Raw genomic sequence first — 21,446 nt, forward strand, 5'->3', positions numbered from 1 at the left:
ATTAATCTTCAAAAGACTGTATAGGTACAGTACATTTCTGTCTCAGTGCAGTCTTAGTTTTTTTATGCATCAGTCCTCTGGTCTTTCAAGACTTTCATAATGGCATTATGAAAGTCTGTGATTATGATTTAAGGAGGAGTGTGTTGGATTTAGTGGTGTCTAGCAGTGAGGATTGCAGATTGAAACTTCTCCTGGTTAGAATTTCTTCAGTCTTCATTAGTCATTAGTCTCTTCCTCTCCTAAACAAGCAGACCAGCTGATTTAAACCAGTAAAAACACTGAGTAAAGCAGTTTCATGTTACTGATCAGATTTTTTTTTTTCAACTCTCATCGCAGAGGGGATAATTACAGAGACCACTGCAAAAACATGAATGGAGTCCCATTGAACTGAATGGAAATTAACTGAATATACTTTATTTCAAACATTTTGGAGAAAAAAAGAAGAAAAAAAAAGAAGAAAAAACTAGAGGAAGAGACCTCCATGCATAATTCAGCTTCCAGTAAAAACCTGAACAATGAACACTGAAGGAATTGTAACCAGAAATATCAGCTGGTTGCAATCTGCAAGCCTTGCCACTGGATGCCTCTAAATCTGTCACACTGTTCCTTTAAAGGGTTATCTTAATGCAGAAGACTGAATTAAGCTTTAGGATCATGGTGCAAAATTTTAAATGAACTGCATCATCAATTTATGCCTAAATTCTGTCCAACAAAATCACTGTTAAGCAATTAAAATATTGTTTTTAGTAGTTAATAAAATATGAGTGTGCATTAGTGAAAACCACAAACATAGCTACTGTGACGTCACCCATTGGTTTGGTGACTCCCACTTTGAAATCTCAATATTGGCATTATGGCTGTCTCCGTCTTGGAATTTTTTGAGCCAGAAGTGACAATATTTGGGCAAGAGGGTAGAGTTTTAAAGGAGCGAGGAGTGGCTCTGACAGAGAAGCCCAGGACACTATCAGCAGACAGCCTGTCACTCAAAGACGCCCCACCCTTAATTATGCATAACTTTAAGCCTAAATAAAAATTTAAACAGGTCAGTAATGTAAAAATCCACTCCATGAACAGTTTTCATGAATGTTGAAATTAGCTACAGAGACCAAAAATGTTTTGTACCAGGCCGTAACATGTTTATTTCTGCTGTGAAGTTGGACATTTTAACATGGGGGTCTATGGGGACTGACTCACTGTTGGAGTCAGCCTCAGCCTCAGTGGCCACTTTGTTAAGGAAACCTGAGATATTTCCTGTCCGTTGTTAGTGTCATAACGTTTAATCAGTTTGGTTGGGCTGTGTCTGTCTGCTTTGTTCTGGTCTGCTCTTTAGTTCACTCACAGAAATAAAAAGATCCTACATGTTTGGCTGAAAGGATGACCCTGAACAAATATTTTCCAAATCAAAAACTAATCACACAATCTGCACTGTGCATGTGTACATATGTGTCTGCACGTGTCGGTTCAGGTGTGTGTGTGTGTCCCGCCTGCAGCAGTGTGTGCAGGTTGGAGCGTGACTCTGCTTGCCTCTCACTCTGTTGCTGTTGAAGGAAAATTCCAACAACTGAACAACTTCTGTTTACTTTCTTTGAACACTTTCAGAGTAAATAATGTCCCCAGACAGAGGATACGTCCCTTTTCTTCTGTTACAGTTGGAGCTAAGAGATAAAAACCCAGAGAGGCTCAGCTAAAGTTTCTCCCTGTCCGATCATTCTGACAGAGATTTCTGCTGAGTCAGGTGGATCTTCCTCTCAGGCAGCTACTGGCAGACTGTACCTCAACCACCACTGTGACTTTAAGTCTAACATACTAAGCAGCCTGGCACAAAGCTCTAGAACCTGCAGACACTGCTCAGGGCACAAAAACATAAACATTTCATACACTGTATAGCTCTATAAATTATTATTCATTTACAAGAAATGCTTCCAGACCTCTGAATTCTTGTCCACATCTCAGATTTTATTCAGTAATTCAGGTCTCATTTCGTGTTCACTGACCAGCCTTTAAAAAACAAACGACCAATAACAGTTAAGTGGGCAGGGGCTTAAAATTAGGTTTTCATCTTCTTACATAGACAGCTGACTAACAACTGTGGATGAGATGGACTCAGCTGCACAGGTTGTTTCAAGTCAACTTACAGATTTAGTCATTCTTAAATCAAACAATTTTTTGACATCATACTGTAAACCCCCCTTCTAACAACAGCTCTGTGATTATCAAGCTTGTGAAGTCAAGGCCCAGACACACAAAACCAGGTTCAGAGAACTAGCGGTTGACGAAGGCCCCCTGCTGTGTTGACTGACATCACTGTGTCTCTGCCAAAAAGTCGCACATAAGCACACCGCAAAGACGACACCTGACAACCAACCAGCACATACGTTCTGTATCTGCATGAGTGGAAATATCTCTACACACCAGCAGACAGCGGTCTGAAATCATCATTCAGAAAGGGAAGTAAGAGGACCGTCTTGATGCTAGTTAGCCAATTAGCACATTAACAACACAATCCAATGTTGAAAGAACAGACCATATTTACTATGCACCAGTAAACATTAACACAAATCTTGGGGGCTCAGCTGAACTGCCAATCAGTTGACCAACGGCCGACCAATGTGTAAGGGCCCTTTAGAGAAAATAAACTGACCTTTAAAGAGTAAGTACACCCAAACCCTTTTTTTTACAGCAGTAAACCTAAATTTACAAATTTTCTCACTGAAAAAAAACAAGCACTCCCAACTCATCAAATATGGCAGCTTGGACAGTGGCTCTACCTCTCAAACTATGATGCTGGAGGTACCCCCATAGCATCAGTTCTCAGGGATGCTCAGAGAACGCATGTCAGTTCATTACATGCATTATTTCTATTCAAAATAAACCTTCACATTCACAGGAAACATAGGTTTCATCACCAAAACTACTTGGTTAGATTTAGAGAAAAGATCATGGTTTGAGTTAAAATAAGTAAGTTTGTTGTGTAACTCAAGAAAGTTAATGACAACATCAGGTGACGTATGTAACATTAACTATGTAACTTTATTTTAAAAAATGGGACAGGGGCATGAACATCAATATCCTGAGCGAAAGTCCTTTGTTTGACCCATCCGTCACCTGGACCTCTTGCCCTACTCACATTCTCTCACTCTTTGTACTGTGTCATTACTGCAGATGGATTTAAACTGGAGTTAGCTGAAAGCCCAGTGCATCTCATATAGACACATTAGGGTGCCTTGTGTGTTGGAATCAGACACTGACAGCCCCTGACCAAGCTGCAGTATTTGACACAATGGGATTGAGAACGGATTGTAAAAACATAAAAAAGTCATTTTGTCAGCAGTTAATCACACATGTGCTTGTAGCTTCTTGCTAAATGCAAAATGCATGAGTACAAGAACAATTAACTGTTCTTAATCAAAACACGATATCAACGAAGAGAAAATACACTCTCAGTATACAGGCTGGTGAAGATGTGGCAGATGATTTTGAAAGATTGATCTACTTTTGTTCAAGTTAATCTGTGTATTAATAACTTTCCATTCAATATTTATCACTTATGAGTGACTTTTGCACTGTAACTTAGTCAGAATCTTGTTAAAATTACAGCTTTGAATAGTGGCTGGAGACCTCTGGTACTAAGCTAATTTTAGCCCAGCTACCTGACATAACTGTCACAGATGCCAGCAGAGAGGCGCCATCACACACAAAAAAGAGATTGATATCTCCTCTGTGGCAATAAACACAACATATGAGCAGTGGTACCAATTTCAAATAAAAAGTGACTTTTTGCTCAAATGCCCGACTTAGCATCTGCTAAACAGGCTAACACATGAGACCAGTTACTGTTATTAAAAAGTTATAATCAACATAACCATGAAAATGTATTTTGTAAAATGAAAATGACAGAGGTCCAAGGATTGAACCCTGTGGAACACCGCTGGACATGGGGGACCAGGAACAAAGAGGTTATTAGTATAATAACAAAAATATTTCTGTTTTTAAAGCATGATTGTCATCAATCAAGTATTAAATGCCAAATGCCAACATGTTCTTTTTTCTTTTTTTCTTAAAATTACCAGATCAGTTTTTGTATTGCTGTGTCAGAAATAAAGGAGTTATCACAGGAAGTGTTTTGAGAGCACAAATTACTTAAATGAGGTAAAGTTTCTTCACCACCATCTTGTGAATTCTGTAATAAAGATCCATTACACTACACACAATTTAAGGCTCAAGTGTGAATACTGAGAAATGCAGCCGTATGCTGATATTTGCTGCAGATTACATGTGTGGAAACAGCTGACAGAGGTCCAGCTGCAGACCAAGCTCTGTGTGAACTCTGACCTCCAGGGACTGACCCAGGAGTGACAGCAGTTTACTTTGAAAGAGTCAAACACAGGTTAAAGATGTTTTCATTTTCCTGCCTCAAACACAGAGTTCACGTTACAGTACAGAGAGCGAGCAGCCTGTATAATCCTGCTAACTGTTTCTGAGCTCCATTATTGACATTCTTCACATTCCAGCTCTGAAAATCCCCCAGGCTGCATCGCTGCTGCCTGTAAGTAAAGTCAAATCAATTTTATTTATAAAGTCCAGTGTCACTAATTTGCCTCAAGGGCTTCACAATATGTGAAGCATATCACAGCCTCTGTCCTTAGGCTCTGCAGGTCACTCCTGCAATGACAAAGCTGCAGTTGACAGCCTCTCACTTTCACTGCTGGAAAAGCATCTGCACACAGTTATTCTCATTCATTACTTGCTCAAGGATAATTGGAACAACTTAAGTTGCCCACAGACTGACAAATGTGACATGCTCAGATAGTCAGAGTACACACACAGAGTCCCTTCACATATTTGTGATGCATCGCTGATGGAAATCACATTTACGCATGCTACGTGATATCTGTGTGAAGCTTACATAATTTATGTTTATGTAATAAATAATAAAAGTCAAAAGGAACAAAAAAAAGTTATGTTTCTGTTTTTACTTTTCGCTTACATATCTGTAACTTGTTTTTTCAGGCAGGTGTATGTTTATGTGAGTGCTGGATTAGCATTAGTGTGCACGCTGTTCTGGTGTGAAGAGGACAGTCAAAACTTAGCAAACATTTTCACGTTGAGAAAAATTTCTGATGCTTCCAACTGTATGAGAGGCCAAGAAAACTAAAACTACGAAAACTGCTATGAAGAGAATCAAAAGGTTTCAAAGCGGCCACATAGAGATACAAAATGACCACAAAGAGAAGCAGAATGAGAACAGAGATGAACATTTACAAATATGCATGAAAAGACTAAAAAAAAACAATTGCAAAGAGATGAAATCAACCACAAAGAGATTAAAAACAACCACAAACAGATAACAACAACCACAAAGCAACACAAAACAACTACAAAGAGATCCAAAACAACTACAAATAGATGCAAAACTGGGGTGTCGGTGGCTTAGTGGTAGAGCAGGCACCCCATGTACAAGGCTGTGGCCGCAGCAGCCCGGGTTCGAATCCAGCCTGTGGCCCTTTGCTGCATGTCATCCCCTCCCCCCTCACACTCAACTGTCATGTCCAATAAAGGCAAAATGCCCTAAAAAATATCTTAAAAAAAAAAAAAAGAGAGAGATACAAAACAACCTTAAAGAGACACAAAACTACTACAAATAGATGCAAACAACCATAAAGAGATGCAAAACAACTACAAATAAATGCAAAACAAGCATAAGAGGCACAAAACGACCATAAAAACCCAAAAATATTTAGTGTCTTTTTCAGTGTTTTGGTTGGAGGCTCTTACATGTCCATGCCATCCATGCAGCCTGGTGAGCACAGTTTGTCCTGAATCTGGCTGATTGTTGTCGTAGTTTTCAGTCAATACAGCTCAACTCAGTATGCTAACAGTGTTGTCATGGTTACCTCGAGGCTCCAACGTCTTCTTTATTGTTAGTGTTTCGCTTAGCTGCTTCCAAAGAAACACACACACACACAAGAACATACACAAAAACAAGCACACACACCGCCAAGGTTTTTCCCAAAAGTCAGAGTCAATGGGAACAAGGTTGACACACACACACACACACACACACACAAACACACACATTTCTGTTGGCAGACTGAAGGTCAAATCACTCAGTTCAAACATTTCTCTGCAGTCACAACAATCAGTGTTCCATCATTTAGTGCAGCTAAAGCTCTCAGGTTTAAAACGTTTAAACATCCACAACACACAACAAACCAACCAATGGTTGCTCAGTTAACACACACACACACACACACACTATTCTCATTTTTATATCGATGATTGCTCACTGCAGAAACAAGCTGAGAGACCTGATTAATGTGCAGATTATAATTCCAAAGTCTGTTGACCAATTAGAAGAGGCCTCCGCTAGCTTCCCAGCTAGCCCCGGCTCTCCGTTTGGATCCAACTGAAGCACCAAGCCCCGGTTTGTTATTCAGTTTAAAGTGGGAAGAGAGTGAAGTGGAGCCTGCGGAGGAAACACCGGGACCGTCTGGATGTAATAGTCCGTGGAGGTGCTGCGGTGCTCGGCTGCACAGATAGGAAATCCAGGATGTACCACTCTCTCACTCCGCCACTTTGTTTATCCCAGGCATTCCTCGGACTTTTGGTTTCGCTTTTTGCGTTATCTCCTCTCATGCAGGCGCAGAACGTACGTGCTACTTGGCCATCGGATGTAGTCTTTGAAGTGTGCTCAAATGCAACTGACACAGGGCGACATGAGGCGACGTAGACGACGCAACAGTTGGCTTTCGTCACCGCTAGTTCTTTGATGTCAGTTTGGTGTGTCAGCACTTTAAGCAGAGTGACCGTCCGCTACTGACCAATCAATGAACTGCAGTGTTAACAGCTCCATCTTTTAGTATCAGATCTGTGTACTAGGCACCCCAACAGAAGGGGCACCAAAACTGGTAACAGTTAGGAACCGTTCCATTGGTACCATCCACAACTTTTCACAGTGGAAACGGAAAAAAAGCATACCAAACTGAGCTGGACCATAACGTTTTGTACTGCTTGGTGGAAAGAGGGCTTTAAAGACCATGAAACCATTTTAAGAATGTCTACTAGTTTATAACATCTGTCTGAAGCTCCTACAAGGAACTTCACATCATGCTCAAGGCCAATTTTATCCTCCTTGGTGACCCTTTGCAATATATTCAAGTATTCTTTACAACCTGTTGAACTGTAAGGAACAATGGGCCCTCCACAAGGACCACTGGAACCTTGTCAAGGAATTCTTCAGCCTCCTCAAGGACACACAGAACTTTTCCATGAAACTTTGCAGCCTTTCCTGAAACTTCCTCAAGGACCTCTGGAACCAATCCAAAGATACACACAACATTTTTGAGAATCCGTATGACCTTTACAACATTCTTTAAGACCCTGAAACCTCTTCAAGAACATTTACAAATAAACCTGAAAAATTAAACCTCTTTAAGAACTAGACAAATGAACCTCAAAATTAAACCTCTTTAAGAATGTCTACAAATTAATCACATCCATCTTGAACCCTCATAAAGAACTCCATCATGAGTTCAAGCACCTTTTAAACCTCCTCATTGACCTCTGCAACAAACTCAAAGACCTTTTACAACCTCCTGATCCTTAAGAAATACTAGACCCTTTTAAAGGACCCTTGGAACCTTGTCAAGGAATACTACAATATCTTCAAGGACACCTAGAACCACTTCATGGACCTCTGCAGCTTTCTTGAGGATCCATGAAACCTCTTTACTGTTACTGACAGCCTGAATGTCCCACTGAACCCTGTTCAAACGTTCAAACTATATGGAAAAAAAGGAGCAAATAGTCAAATATTTGTATCGAACAGCCACATCTAATTCAACTGACATAATTCTAATTCGGGTAAAGGACCTCTACAACTTCATGACATCTGTGTGGAACCTCCACAAGGTACTCCTAAAGGTGGTCAGGAATAATCAGAACCTCTTCAAATATGTCTGGAAAGTCTTCACAGATCTCTGGTACCAACTCAAGGACCAACTGAACCACCTCAAGGAACCCTGGAATCTCTTTTAGGACCTCTGGGATGGACTCTACAGTCTCCCACTATATGTCTGCAACCTCCACAAGTTCATTTGCAACCTGCTTGCAGGTTGTAACCGCCTTGTCAAGGATCTCGTCAGTGAACTCTACACTCAATATTCAGACTCTGAATCCTGGTGTCTAATTGGCTCGCGGATTGGTGTGGGAAGCAAACCCTCAACTCTAACATGAGACTGAAACATCTGTGTGGATGTAGTGAACATATAACAACACAACAAGAGTCTATTCAAAACAAGGACAGACACACAAACACACACTGAGAGTCACAAAAATCCTTCATAATCAAATTATTGCCAAGACAAAGAGAGAGTGCAGTCAGCTGTTTTCACGTTTAAGTGAAACACACACACACACACACACACACACAGATAACAGTCTGAACAGCTGAGCTCAGCATTTTCTACCGTCATTCCTTAGGTTATTTATTCTTTCATTCTTTCAGGAGACAAAACTCTTATTTCAGCCGAACAGCCTGATAAAACAAACAAATAAAATATGCTCAATACTCATCAGTCTGACCTCCTGTGATGCTTTGCAAACTTGTTTTTGTTTCTCCTGTCAATTCAGCTGGAAAAAGGAAAGAAGACTAATCGTCCTTGATATTTGATTTTATATCTTTGGTGTTAGGACTGTTAGTTGGACAAAGTGATTAATTATTTGAATATGTGATCTTAAGCTTTTAGAGATAGTGACATGCACTTTTTCACTGCTTTAAAATGATTGGTTAGAAATAACTTAATTAATTGATAAAGAAAATAATCATTAGTTACAAACTTAGCTTACATTCAATGTACAAAAGGTACATGTACAAAAGGTACAAAAAATTAATGTGATCATGTACAAATGTGAGCTTATGGGTACTCGCAGCAGGTTCATTAGGCATTACAACCATGCAGAGCCAGCCATGAAGCAGTATAAGCTGTTCTTTGGGCCCCCTGGGAAATACCTTTTATGAGACAATAAAACATACTGAATGTCCTGAACAAAAAGACAACAATTTGTGCCATATTTGCCAACAAATACTGACAACACACTGAGGATATTTGCAGTGGCAGGGTTCCAACAAGTTTCAACAAGTCAAATTTAAGACTTTTGTAGACCTTTTTTAGACCTCTTTGAATAGAATTTAGACCTATTCGCGACACCATATGACAGCTTTTTGTCATCCTCGAGGTGATGAAATTAGGGATTTCACTGCCATACAGAAAAAAGTCTGAAGGATAATTAATATAAAATAATTAAGTCCCAAAATTAATCAAAAGTAAATTTATTAAAGTAGAAAACAGTCATTTCATATGAACACAGTCACAAAAGCTCAGTTCAGATCAAAGCCAGAGCAATCAAACCTGGTTGATAAGAAAACTGAACCAGTCCCGAACAACAAAAAAGTCACTTAATCTTTCTGAGCTCTGCAGCTTTTCTCTTCTGAGCCTGCGCTTCTAACTCCTTCTTCCCTCTCTCCTCTGTAAGGTAGTCACAGTACTTGGTCCGAGCTCCTTCCACAGAATTCAGGAGCTCCTTAGTGAGTGGCACCTGTCAGGGAAATTCATGTAATTGTATTATAAAACATTGCATTGCTTTTAAAACTAATAGATCACTTAAAGCTCTCTACCGGTTTTCTTTAATAAATGAAGAAACTTGATGAAATTAACACACCTTAGTAACAACAGTGTCCTCCATTATGTTGGTTGTCTCCACCTCTTTGTTCACCGAAAAGCCTCTCTCGACAGACGCTTGACCATGGGACAAGATGAGCAGCTTCTGGCAAAAGCCCAGAGGTCAGGGTAGGGCTTGCTGAGGACATCACACAAGAACTTTTGCTGCCAGCATCCTGACCTTAACTTTTAACATCTTTTAAACCTATTTAAACCTAATACACCATTCTTTAACCTAAAAACACTGTTTACATCATTGCAATCAACACAAACATCACATCAGTTTTAAAAGGTATACACACAAATGCTGCATCAAGTCTAAGTAGGTTAAATTATCACACTACCTTGAGGATCGACTCAGCACCAAGGCCATTGTCAACATCCTGCAGACAGACCCAGTTCTTCCTTTCTATGACATCCAGTCAGGTCAGCTGGACTGTTGTGGTGTGTTGGAGGAGCTCCCTCTTGATAAAGCGCCTCAGAAAACACTGTTAACAGGCACACTAAAAAGTGAACAGATGTCCTGGCAAAATGTAAAACTGACAGTTCAGAACAGGGAAAAGGAGAATGTAAGCATTCACTGACTCTATAGAAGCTAGAAATGGCATTACAATGATCCCCGTATGAATCTTTACCTTCAGCAACTCCACCAAGTCACTTCCTAAGAAGGGCATCACTGGCTCGTCCGTCTGGTATCTCTTCAAGAACGGAGTGAACAACCTTGCAATGGCCATGTAGAAGTGGAGCTTGGCCAGGATGAGAGGACACTTTATAGCTGCCACTATGGTGTCATATGATCCTGTATAAAATAGAGAAGAAAAATATAAAATGTATTTCATATAATTGGTAGAACTGCATGCACACTGACATTAAGGTTACCACATTACAGTAACTCTCAGTTGCTTTCCCCCTCAAGTTTCAAAGTTCACAACTATCAGTTAATTCAGGTAAACAACGTGTCAGTAGAGAGGAAGAAGTCATCAGTGTTCTCCAGTCGTATATTTGTATAACTTATTCAGAGTGCTCACCTGTTCCAGGGTTGGGGACTTTCTTAGTTCTCAATGCCTCCATGTAGATGAGGAGTGATGGCCAGACCGCCAGAGCCCTCTCCACCACAGAAAGGTTCTCCACCCAGCGGTGGGCACAGAAGGACAACGGGAACACACTTGACTTGGTGACCTTCATGTAGTCCTCCCTCCTTGCTGGCACATTGTTAAACAATGTGTGCATTGCCTTCACAAGAAAAAGGCATGTTCATTTGTCACATGCACATGGTAAACATTGTACAGTGAAATGTTCTTGATGGCTTCCACGACAATGTGCAACAAGACTGAAAAATAGAAATAGAAATTAAAAATGAAATTAAAATTAGAATAAAGTTTCAGTAAGTAAGTTCAGTAAGTTTCAGTTAACACAACAGCAATGTACAGAGTTGTACAGTGAGTTGTCGGTGGGGGGAACCATGTGCACAGATAAAATTTACAATACAGTTGTACTAAACACCCCTTTCCTGATGATGTCATGCTGGCAGCAAGCTCCACTGCTTCCAGGTGGAATTGATAACATTAATTGTGGCCCTATCACTGGAATGGCTGTGTCACACTAAATGGAAGAGGTGCATTCATTAATTTGATCAATTACATCTCTGTTTCCAGGCAGCTGGTACATTGTTAGTAAACAGTGAAAGGGGTCTATTGGGTTTAACAGCAGAGGTGTGGAGCTCATGATCAGACTGCAAATCAATATTTACAGCAAGTAAATAGGCAGAGGGGGATTATGAATGTAGTACAGACTTATTATACCTTCAGCAGTCTGTCCAGCTCCCATGCCACAAAGCCACACTTGAAGGCATTGTGAAGTGTGTGAAGACCACAGCTCCCCACAGCCACCAGCTACTTACCTGTCATTGAAATTCATATAACCTTATTAGAAAATGTATATAACCATATCAGTTTAAAACTCTTCTCTGTTGTGTCTGTAGCAAAGTGACATGTGGTATTAACAGGACATGGTGTGACTGTTGAGGGATACAAGAGTTGGAGGCTGTCCTTTCTCTTCCCTAGTGGTCTAGGGCTTTGGCCATAGGCTTTAGGGAAATGAGTTGTGTGTTTGTGTGATAAATAATCATGAAGACGCTTTATATAGTAATGATTCTAAAACACACCTCCATAGCGATGAGCCTGCTCCTCCTGGAGAAGGTCGAAGAATTTCCAATTTACATTGGGACCGTCCATCGACACAGAGACCAGGCTCCTTACATGGAGCTGGTTAATACACTCCTGAAACACAAAAATTAATGTTAGGCAATATCCATGTTGTTCATAGCCGAGTTCAGCATTACAAATGAAAACAACAAGGGTTGCAGGATGAACAAATGTGTAGTCTAATACTCAACTGCAGCTACAGGAAGGGTGACGGAGAATATTCAAATGGCTGTGATAATTGCAATATTGGCTACGTACCAACACACATTTCAAATGTACTCAAACACTCATTCCTATGAAGCTGAAAATGAATATACATGTTGCTAGTATGTTCACAGACAAGTAGGCTAAGTTAACGTTAGCCTACAATAGGCCCAGTGATATAAAGTTAGCTGGGACACTACAGCTAGTGGCATTCTAGAAAAATGTTTAGCTACCAAATGGAACAGATAAATAATTGATTTGCGTTAGCTACTTACTTTGATACTCACCAGCAAGTCCTGCGCGGTTGCATGTCCCATGAACTGGGACCCCAGGTACCTCGACTGGACTTCCCCCTCATCCCAGAAACCAACATGTATGTCCAGCTGCTTGGTCTTGGTCACCTGGTTCAAACTTTCATCAAACATAACAATGAACAGTCCGTTGTTGACTTTCGCGACGAGATCCCTCTTGATGTATTCTGCCAAACCGAACTTTGTGATATAAGCCGTCTTATCACCATCACATGCAAATGTTTTCGCGATGTCGGAATTGGGGAACATGTGGGCAAAAAGCTTGCCTATGCCTTCGTTGCTGTTATAGTACTGGTGTTTAACTATGGTTTCCAGCATCCACAGCACTTCTGCCACCAGTGTTGGCGTGGATCCCAGCGCAAGGTCGATTCTTCCTTGAGTAGCGGGAGGCCGAGTAGAGGCACCAGGAAGCTGGGTAGCGGTAGCGGGTGGCTGGGAGGTTGGAGGCGGAGCCGGTGCTGCAGGCACTGGGTCCCTCGAAGGAGGAAGCATGGAGGAGAGTTGTCTGGTGTGTTGCAGACCTCTTATTTGGGTCTCATGTTTCGAAGACTTCACATGCGATTCCAGAGCCTTTACCCCTAATGTTCCGAGCTGAATATTTGTTTTGCTCAAAGTGCAACGGGCTTCGTGCAGATTCCCATCCACTGCTTTTAACCAGAAAGGTCACTGTAATAATAATCACTTAAAAAAAAAACTAAGACTAAAGTCGTGCTCCAAATGAACTGCTGATTAAACTGGTCTCCTTTTGTCTTTCTCATCTCATCACTGTATCAGACTTAGACAACATTATTAGATACTTGTAATAAATGTTTGCTCCTCTCCATATGACTGCCATGTTTTAGGTCGTGTCACATCTTTTCTACATTCGCACATCTTACACATGAAGACAGGTGAGGTTCAACCCTTTACAATGAGACTACAGCACTAAAATATGCATCAGACTTGAACTAGATCAATCAAAACGTTCTGAGAAGAACCATTAAGGGGGTTATGGAGCAATAGACAAATATAGTATCTACTGTACTCGATTTGAAGCTAGTGTTGCTGCTAACAGGTCTCAGTTTGGTCTTTATATGCTTGTCTGTACTAAAATTAATAACAGTGCCATGTAAAGTGGCAACTAGAGGATAACACAGGAGTGGATTTTCACTTCTGTCCCATCCCCTTCCTGTGTTGTGTTTTTAAATAACAAAGAATATAGCATTTAATCATATTAGAACAAAATATTTATATGGAAAATTAAGCACATTCAATTAACTATACAGAGAAGCATGCTGCTAAAATAACAGCTCAAACAGCTATACTGTACATATTTCTATATTTTTAAAAAATATCTTTTTCATATGTTTATTGTAACACTGCTATTTTATATTTATGTTCTTGACTGTTGTCCTACTGTGCCTTTGATTATATTTCCTCTTAATACATCTATTGTTTGCACAAAATATCAAGGCAAATTCCTTGTAAGTGAAAACTTACAAATGTACTAAGCTTTATTTTGATTCTAACTGCTACAACCATGTGGCAAATAACTAGCACACAGTCCATTAGCTCTATGCTAACATATAATGGGAATTACCATTAACACGCTAACATAAATGAGCATCGCAATAATATTATCTTAATAAATGATCAATTTTACTTCACATGCTAAACATAAGTGTACTCATATACTTAGAGGTATATATTTCCTCTGTGGAAACGAACTAATAGCTGCAATAACTTCACATTGCTAGGCCAATATTTTTATTATGATTACTGTCCTGCCCACTACCGCTGACTTTTTCCCTGTCCAGTCCCAGTCATGTGATGAATGATAAAACAGACTCCAATCCCGCGGAAATCCCACAGTAATCCCATGACCTCCAGGATTCCCGAAAAAATGTCAGCCTTGAGTGGCAGCACGTTTCAAAAGAGGGGCCCCATACCAAATTCTGCTCAGGGCCCCAAAAAGTCTAGGGCCAGCCCTGCAATATGTATTTTAAACACATTGGGGAGTTACAGGGTGTTAAGGGTGAGTACTGTGAGATATCAGTAATGATATGATCTGTGTGATCCTCCCTCAGGTTATCACTCCCATAGGGACACTTTGAGGATCACTCAGAATTTAGTTCACACACCCAATAAACATCTTTTCATTGTGCCTGTGAATACATCAAGACAACGACTGAGGGATGAAAATTAAAAACGTGTGAGAACTGAAAAGCTTGTGAATTTAACTGATGCTGTGATTAGCACGAAGGGTTTGATTAAAACAATAATAATAAACGTAATGAACAGAAATATTTCTCAAGAACAATTTCTGGGGGGGGGACAAAGTTGCAATCAAATTTACTGTTGTTGTAAAACATATAAATGGAACCAGCATGGTCAAATGTAATTAAAGGCAAAAATGCCCAAAAAATCTCTTTAAGAAAAAAAAAAAATATATATATACATGTATATATGGGTGTCGTTTTGCTTATTACAAAGACCGAAAATCATGATGAAGATAGTTTCAGTTTGACTTTATCTTGATATCATATATTTATGTGGTCATTCAATAAGTGTCACTCATTTTATCTCTGCTACAATGCCATGCTGGCTTTTTACAGTAGTAGGAGCGAGGCAACACCTGTTAACTAAATTAAAGCTAATATATGCCTAATTGGATTTAATTTTCCCAAAGAAGCAGATTTATTTGTTTTGCTTTCAGTGTAAAAAAAAAAAACGCTCACAATTTTTGTTTTTTTAAATTGTTTTTTGAATGTGTGTTTGCTGTAATTATATCATTTTTTTAATCAAGTCTTTGTTTATTTAAAAGATTATAAACAAAATCACACCATGACAACAACTTTAAATGTAGGAAAAATATACTTGGAACTTAATTGTTTAAGGTACGTTGATTTTAAATACAGAAATATTACAGTTACCATCTACAAAAGATTAGAAAAGAGAATTAAGTATGAGAATTAAGTATTCTCTTTCATAAACACACTTCTGTAAATTGTAACAATCCAAACTGCACTTATATTGGTCCAAAATTATTTGAGTTTGACTGATTTTTAGCAGCAGGGCTGTTTGTATGACTGCTGCATTCAGACAGAAGACTCAACCGCAAGGTAATGACGTGAACGAAACGCTGTCTGGTTGTATCTGGTAACGTGTTTTATCCTGTAGAAAAGAAGAAGTAAATAAAAGTGTTGGTCAGTCTCTGGAGCTCAGTGACCTCTACTCTGACACACTTTCACTGATCCACAGTCAGTCCTGCCGAGTGCTGCTGTGTGCCAGTGTATGCGGACATGGACCAAACCATTGTGAGGCAGATGAGGGGGGAGGACGCAATCTTTTTAAAGTTAAAATTCATCGGGTTGCATATATAATGGGCACAAGTGCTTTCAGTTTTTATTATTAAGTAGTTTAAAATTATAGAGTTTCCTCAAATGATATATTTGGGGGGGGGGGGGCAGTTAACCATTTTTCCAAAGAAGGGTTTCCGGCTATGTTTAAAGCTCCTTCAAAGTCCCTTCTTTACACCGTATTTTCATTTTTAACACAGAACCAAACATCTGCGGCATAATGTCGCACAGCATACCAGCATCATGGAAGCAAAAGAGGCATGACATGTAACACGACAGCGTCGGCCTCTCTAACAGTCACTGTTCTTCTTGAGTTACCTGCTAACTGCTATCAGCTCCTTTTAAAATCTCCCAGCAGTGTGTTGAACATATATAATGTCATCAAAACGTCAGACCCATCCCATCCTGCAGGATGTCCCTTTAACACAGACTTGGATTTTGCGCTGTTACTACCTCCACTGCTGGCTGAAAGGTGAGACAACTCTGTACCCCCATTCCATGATTGTACCTTTTATAAATAGCGTAAATAGTTATATGTAATTAAGTTGGTGAAAATGGGTTACATCTGATTTTTTTTATTTTTGGTAAAAAGCTTATATGTAGAATAAAACATTCATTCTGTTGCTTCACATCTTTCACCATGCAAGAATCCCTTCTTTTGGCAGATTTCCACACATTTTTAGGATTTATTGTCCAGTTTTTTAACATTTGTGAGAAAAGTAATCAAACTGTAATCAAATGTAATGAGTTGCATTACTTTGATGAAGAAATTAAAATAATAACAATGCATGTTACATTTTTAACAGGGTAGGCCTAGCTAGTAATCTGTAACCTCGACCAAACAATCAACTAATCAAGAAAATAATCAGAAGATCCATCAGTCATGAAAATAACTGAAAGTTGAAGCCCTACTGAAGCTCTTCCTCATCAGTTCATGTTTGTAACAAACAGGTTATTCAGGCTACAGCCACAGTGAGGGCAGACGAGCTCGGAGAGTTGGCTCAGATGCAAAGAAAACAGCAGGAAATGAACGTTTAACTGGTGATAATTCAGTAATGAAAGAGTTTAAGTGTAGTTTCTCTCCTGTGATGTTCTGACGGGAGCCAAACTGAGCTCACATTTCAACTCAGTTGTAACCCGTTACATGAATCCACTTTGTCTGTGAGCTGTTTAAAGTGTTTCTTCTGCAGAAACTCCATGACAATAATCTAAACTGTTGTCACAATTAGTGTTTATGCCTAATTTATGACTGAGCATATTAATCACTATTATAATGTTCTTATTGTGGTATAAATTGTACTTGTAGTTTAACCATTCATTCCTATAAGAACCTACATATCTAAACTCTACTTTCACTAATGATGATAACGTTATATGAATTTAACCAATTGTTATAAAGATAGGCTACATTTACATTTTGTAAACAGTTGACGTCTTTTATAACATTTCTGTAATATTTCACCTTATTATCATTTTGTGAACTTTGAATGTATTAAAACTCAGTTTGCGTCAACCTATTCATAGTTTATCTTCTTTTTTACACAACTGTAGGATAAATAGCAGGCTACAACTCCTAAGGTAAAGTAGCAGCAATGGAGATACATCGGTAAATCTCTTGTTTAAGTAAAAACAGCAGAAACAGTCTTAAGTTCACTTTCCAGGGCTCTCAGCCCGGGCTCCTGCTCCCTGTCTCCCACACTGACACGCTCTCTCTCCGGAGCTCTCACCCCGGGCTCAGTCCTACCTTTCCTGTCGGGACTGGGGCAGCAGCAGCGGCCGAGCAGCAGCATCAGGAGCGCCGCTCCTCCTCCTCCCCAAAACCTCATGTCTGCAGGTGTTTCTTTATTTAAACTCCTCAAAGTTTGTCTCCTTGTGATAGTTGAGAACAGATGGTTTCTCCATGAGTAGCAGTGACAGCACAGGCACTCGCGTGTTTGAGGGTTGGAGCGGATCTAGGTGAACTAAGACAGCAGAGAAGTCCACACCTCCTCTGTCTCCACACCTCCTCCCTCTCTTTCTTTTTCAGTTTCAGTTAACTTTATCGACATCTCATACACATCACATACATGTGTGGTCGACTTTGCTGAAACTCAACATCATTGTCTGTCAGAGAAAATGCAAACAACAGCACAAATAAAAAAAATCATGAAATAATGTTCGTGGAATAAAAAACACTTCACTGCGTCCATTCGAAAGGAGACAGGGAAGAGACAGAGTAATAGGGTCAAATTTTTACCTTATAGATATTACCAGGAAACGTACCCAGCGCGTTGGCTTTAATCACCCTAACAGGAATAAATAAAGTTTTATTAAATTAAAGTAAATGAATCAAATCAACAGAGGCTTGTATTTCTTTCTTTCAGAGGCCCCCTGGTGGCCACAGGCCAGTGAAAAGTAACACGTGCATTAACTCAGTGGTGTACGGAAATACAATTTTAAGGGTACTTTTACTTTAGAATTTATGCTGCTTTGTATTTCAACTCCACTAGCCTACATGTCAGCGGGAAATCGTTAATTTTTTATATATTTATTTATTATTTAGAACAAAACATTATGAGTTAATAAAATAAAATTCTCTCTTAAAGACTACACAGCAACTAATTAATATATTTTCATCATCAGTTAATTTATTGTGTAATACATTATATCATAGGCATAGATTTCAGGGGGGATGCAGGTGACACATCCCCCTCAATATCTAAAACATGTGCATCAGTCTACCCCTAATAAAAACACAAAATGAACGTAGCAGAGGACTTTTATTTTAACTAAATTAAAGACATTTACACAGTAAATTGGCTCATAAAAATTCACCAGAATGCAGGAAATCAAGTGTTTGATGCTCAAAATTTTCTGGTGAAGGACCAAATACTCATTATTCAGGTTTTTTTTTTTTTTTAATAAGAAATAATCAAATGTTAGAATAAAGTCTGAATAAATGAAAGTCATTTAATTTAGTAATAGTATGATTTTTTGATGACCCTCCATCAGTCTGGACCTCAGTTTGGGAACCAATGATGGTCCATCAACACAGGAGGTTTTGTTTTACCTTAATTTTAATTTCCTATTGAATAAAGTAAAGGAAATAATATATGGTTATAGAAATGCGATCCTGTCAAACCTGCTGCTCTCCTCAATAGAAAAACAACACAAAGTGAAAACACAAAGTGAAAACAAAAGGTGAGTCATGTGCCAATGTCAAATACGAACAGAGAACACAATGATGAGACATGCGATCAACCTGAACAGATGAGGAATGTTCAGCAAACATCAGACAAACATTCACATGCAGTCATAAGAATGTCAGTGTGTACTTTCAAAAGTTTTCTTCATTTAATTTTTCCTGGTTTCAGAGTGGCCTTTGTTTCAAATCACATGTTCATCATTTCTTTCTTAAGTACTTTGTTTCTTCTAAATAAAAATTTCTTACTCAAAAATAATTCTCTTTAATCTCTGCATATTGCATAATAATTGTTCTACTGTGAACTTTGCACATCCCCTGATTAATATTTTTGCACATCCTGCTCAAAACTGTGCAGCTCTCTTATTCTGAAACTGCTATATTATACATATTTGTTTGATAAAAGTTTTTTTTTTTTTTTTACTACAGTGTCTACTACAGTTTGGGTGGCGGGGGCAGCGGGGGAGTACAGACTGGAGTCGAGCCTTGGCTGCTGCGGCATGGGGCGCCTGCTCTATCCAGTAAGCCACCAATGCCCCAAAGAACTGAGAGACTTAGAAGCTGTGATACTTGCCAAAGGGGGCGCTACTATGTTCTGACCATGCAGGGTGCTCAAACTTCCTTTTTTGTTATTTTGAAACTGTAAAAGATCTAAATAAAAAAGTGATCTTGCTTTGACTTCCTTTTGGAAATCAGTTCATCTTGTACTCACTTAACTATTCACAGTTAATGAAATTTTGATCAGGGGTGCCCAAACTTTTTTGTTCTATATTTATGTTCTTGAATGTTATGCCTTATTTCTATTCCTTTTAATTTGTTTATTGTATGTTTAGTATATGCACCAAATACCAAAGAAAATTTGAGAGAAGTGAAGTGAAAATGTACTTCCTGATAAAACTGATTCTGATTGAAGTCGGAGAGTGGCAGAAACACACATCAAGAAATGTATGTAGTGATTTTGGACTATTTGAAGGGGTGTTTTTTTAAGCTTGAGAAGTTATTGTCCGGTGCCATTCTGTTGATCATGTGTGGACATTTTAAAAAGTTTATTTCTACAGGTTGATGAAGGTTCATTTTCTGCAGCTTTTGAGAGCCCGATCTTCTTTCTCTTTCTCTGAGTTCTTCTCTGAACACCAACATTAATTATCCTCTGATCTAAAAGTTATCAGAAAGTTATCAGTTATCAGTTATCAGAAAGAAAAAGAAGAAAGAGCTTTGAGACCAGCTGAGTATAAACCAGGAGTGGAGACCTTGTGGGACAACAGGACATGCAGATCCGGATCAAAGCTCAACAACAAATTGACAGTACAGTCAAAAGTTACGGACAAATGGAGGTGAAGTTTCAGTCTGATTATCTTTCTCTCTCTGCTTGTTCATCAGTGCTGAAGAAGTCCAGAGGGGAAGGACACTGACAAGAGAGGTGGAGAGGAGAGATCAAACCTTGACTTGGGTACTTGACTGTTTGTGTTTGCTCAGTTTGAAACAGACTTAAAACTCTCAAGTGCAAAAAAACGTCAGAACCGTCCAAAATGGTCAGCTAGTAAGATGAGGTTTTGTGTCTCACTACATTTTCTAAATGATATTTGACTTATTATTAAATAAAAATCTCAGTTTAGTGTTCAAATTTTAAAAGCCTGGTGGATCTACCAGTACTGCAACAGACATGTTTGTATTCTGTTAATCTGCTGGTCATTTTCCTGATAGGTCATTAACTGAGTCATTGGGCGGAAGTTCGCTCCAGAGATCAGCCTCTCATTGGGCGGAACAAGCCACCCGCTGAAGTCCCGCCCTACCACCTCCAGCTGTGTAGCAGTTTTCAACCGTTTTCAACACGTCCTTTACTAACTTTTGCGGTGTTTGATCTTGCGGGGATGTAGCCATTTTTCTGCCATGGTTTGCGTCCTGTAGGAGATATTTTTGTGGGCGTGTTACACCAAAACCTGTTTCCCCCCGGCAATATTTTTGCAAGCCCACCGTTGCTGTGGCACCGCCCAGAACGATTGTGATTGGTTGAAAGAAATACAAGCAGCCAGGGTGTTTTTTTCTCCAATCTAAAAGTGAGAGTTGGCCCCAGCCAGACCTTTCTTTTCTTGAGAAAGGTCTGGTGAGTGAGACTAGCGCACAGTTGACTTACTGCTTTTGAGTATGGCAGTTTAGCTCTGCTAACTTGGATGGATAAATTGATTTAATCTTATGGCTCTTCTAGACTTTCCAAATGTTAATGGTCCCTATGGATCAAATAATGACACAAATCATTTCACAGTGGTTGTAACGCTCTAAAAAAAATGTATCCACTGATTTACAGATGAGATGATTTACAGAATGAGATGAGATCGCAGATACAAGTGAAATCTGATCAGGATCCTGCTGGACGCCTCCTGTTAGGAGTGTTATGGGCACATCCAACTAGCAGGAGGCCCCTGGGCAGTCCCACAACAAGGTGGGGGATTATGTATCTCATCTGGCCTGGGAGGGGATCCCCCAGGAGG

At 39.4% G+C, this 21,446-nt stretch overlaps 1 protein-coding gene across 2 annotated transcripts in view; it reads right to left on the reverse strand.

Annotated features, from left to right (window-relative positions):
- The window catches only part of LOC125882095 (melanoma receptor tyrosine-protein kinase-like), a 101,677-nt gene extending 83,914 nt beyond the window's left edge, over positions 1-17,763 (reverse strand). Inside the window, exon 1 of one of the 2 annotated variants that reach the window (XR_007448298.1) lies at positions 17,521-17,763. Coding sequence is in view for 1 of the 2 variants with exons in the window: in XM_049565763.1 (XP_049421720.1) it covers positions 17,521-17,602 (82 nt within the window). In the remaining variant the exon portion in view is untranslated. The remainder of the gene's footprint in view (positions 1-17,520) is intronic. The other variant, XM_049565763.1, reaches the window with a different exon arrangement.
- Between the last annotated feature and the right edge of the window lie 3,683 nt (positions 17,764-21,446).

This window comes from Epinephelus fuscoguttatus, linkage group LG21 (assembly GCF_011397635.1).
Source record: "Epinephelus fuscoguttatus linkage group LG21, E.fuscoguttatus.final_Chr_v1".
Lineage (NCBI taxonomy): Eukaryota > Metazoa > Chordata > Actinopteri > Perciformes > Serranidae > Epinephelus > Epinephelus fuscoguttatus.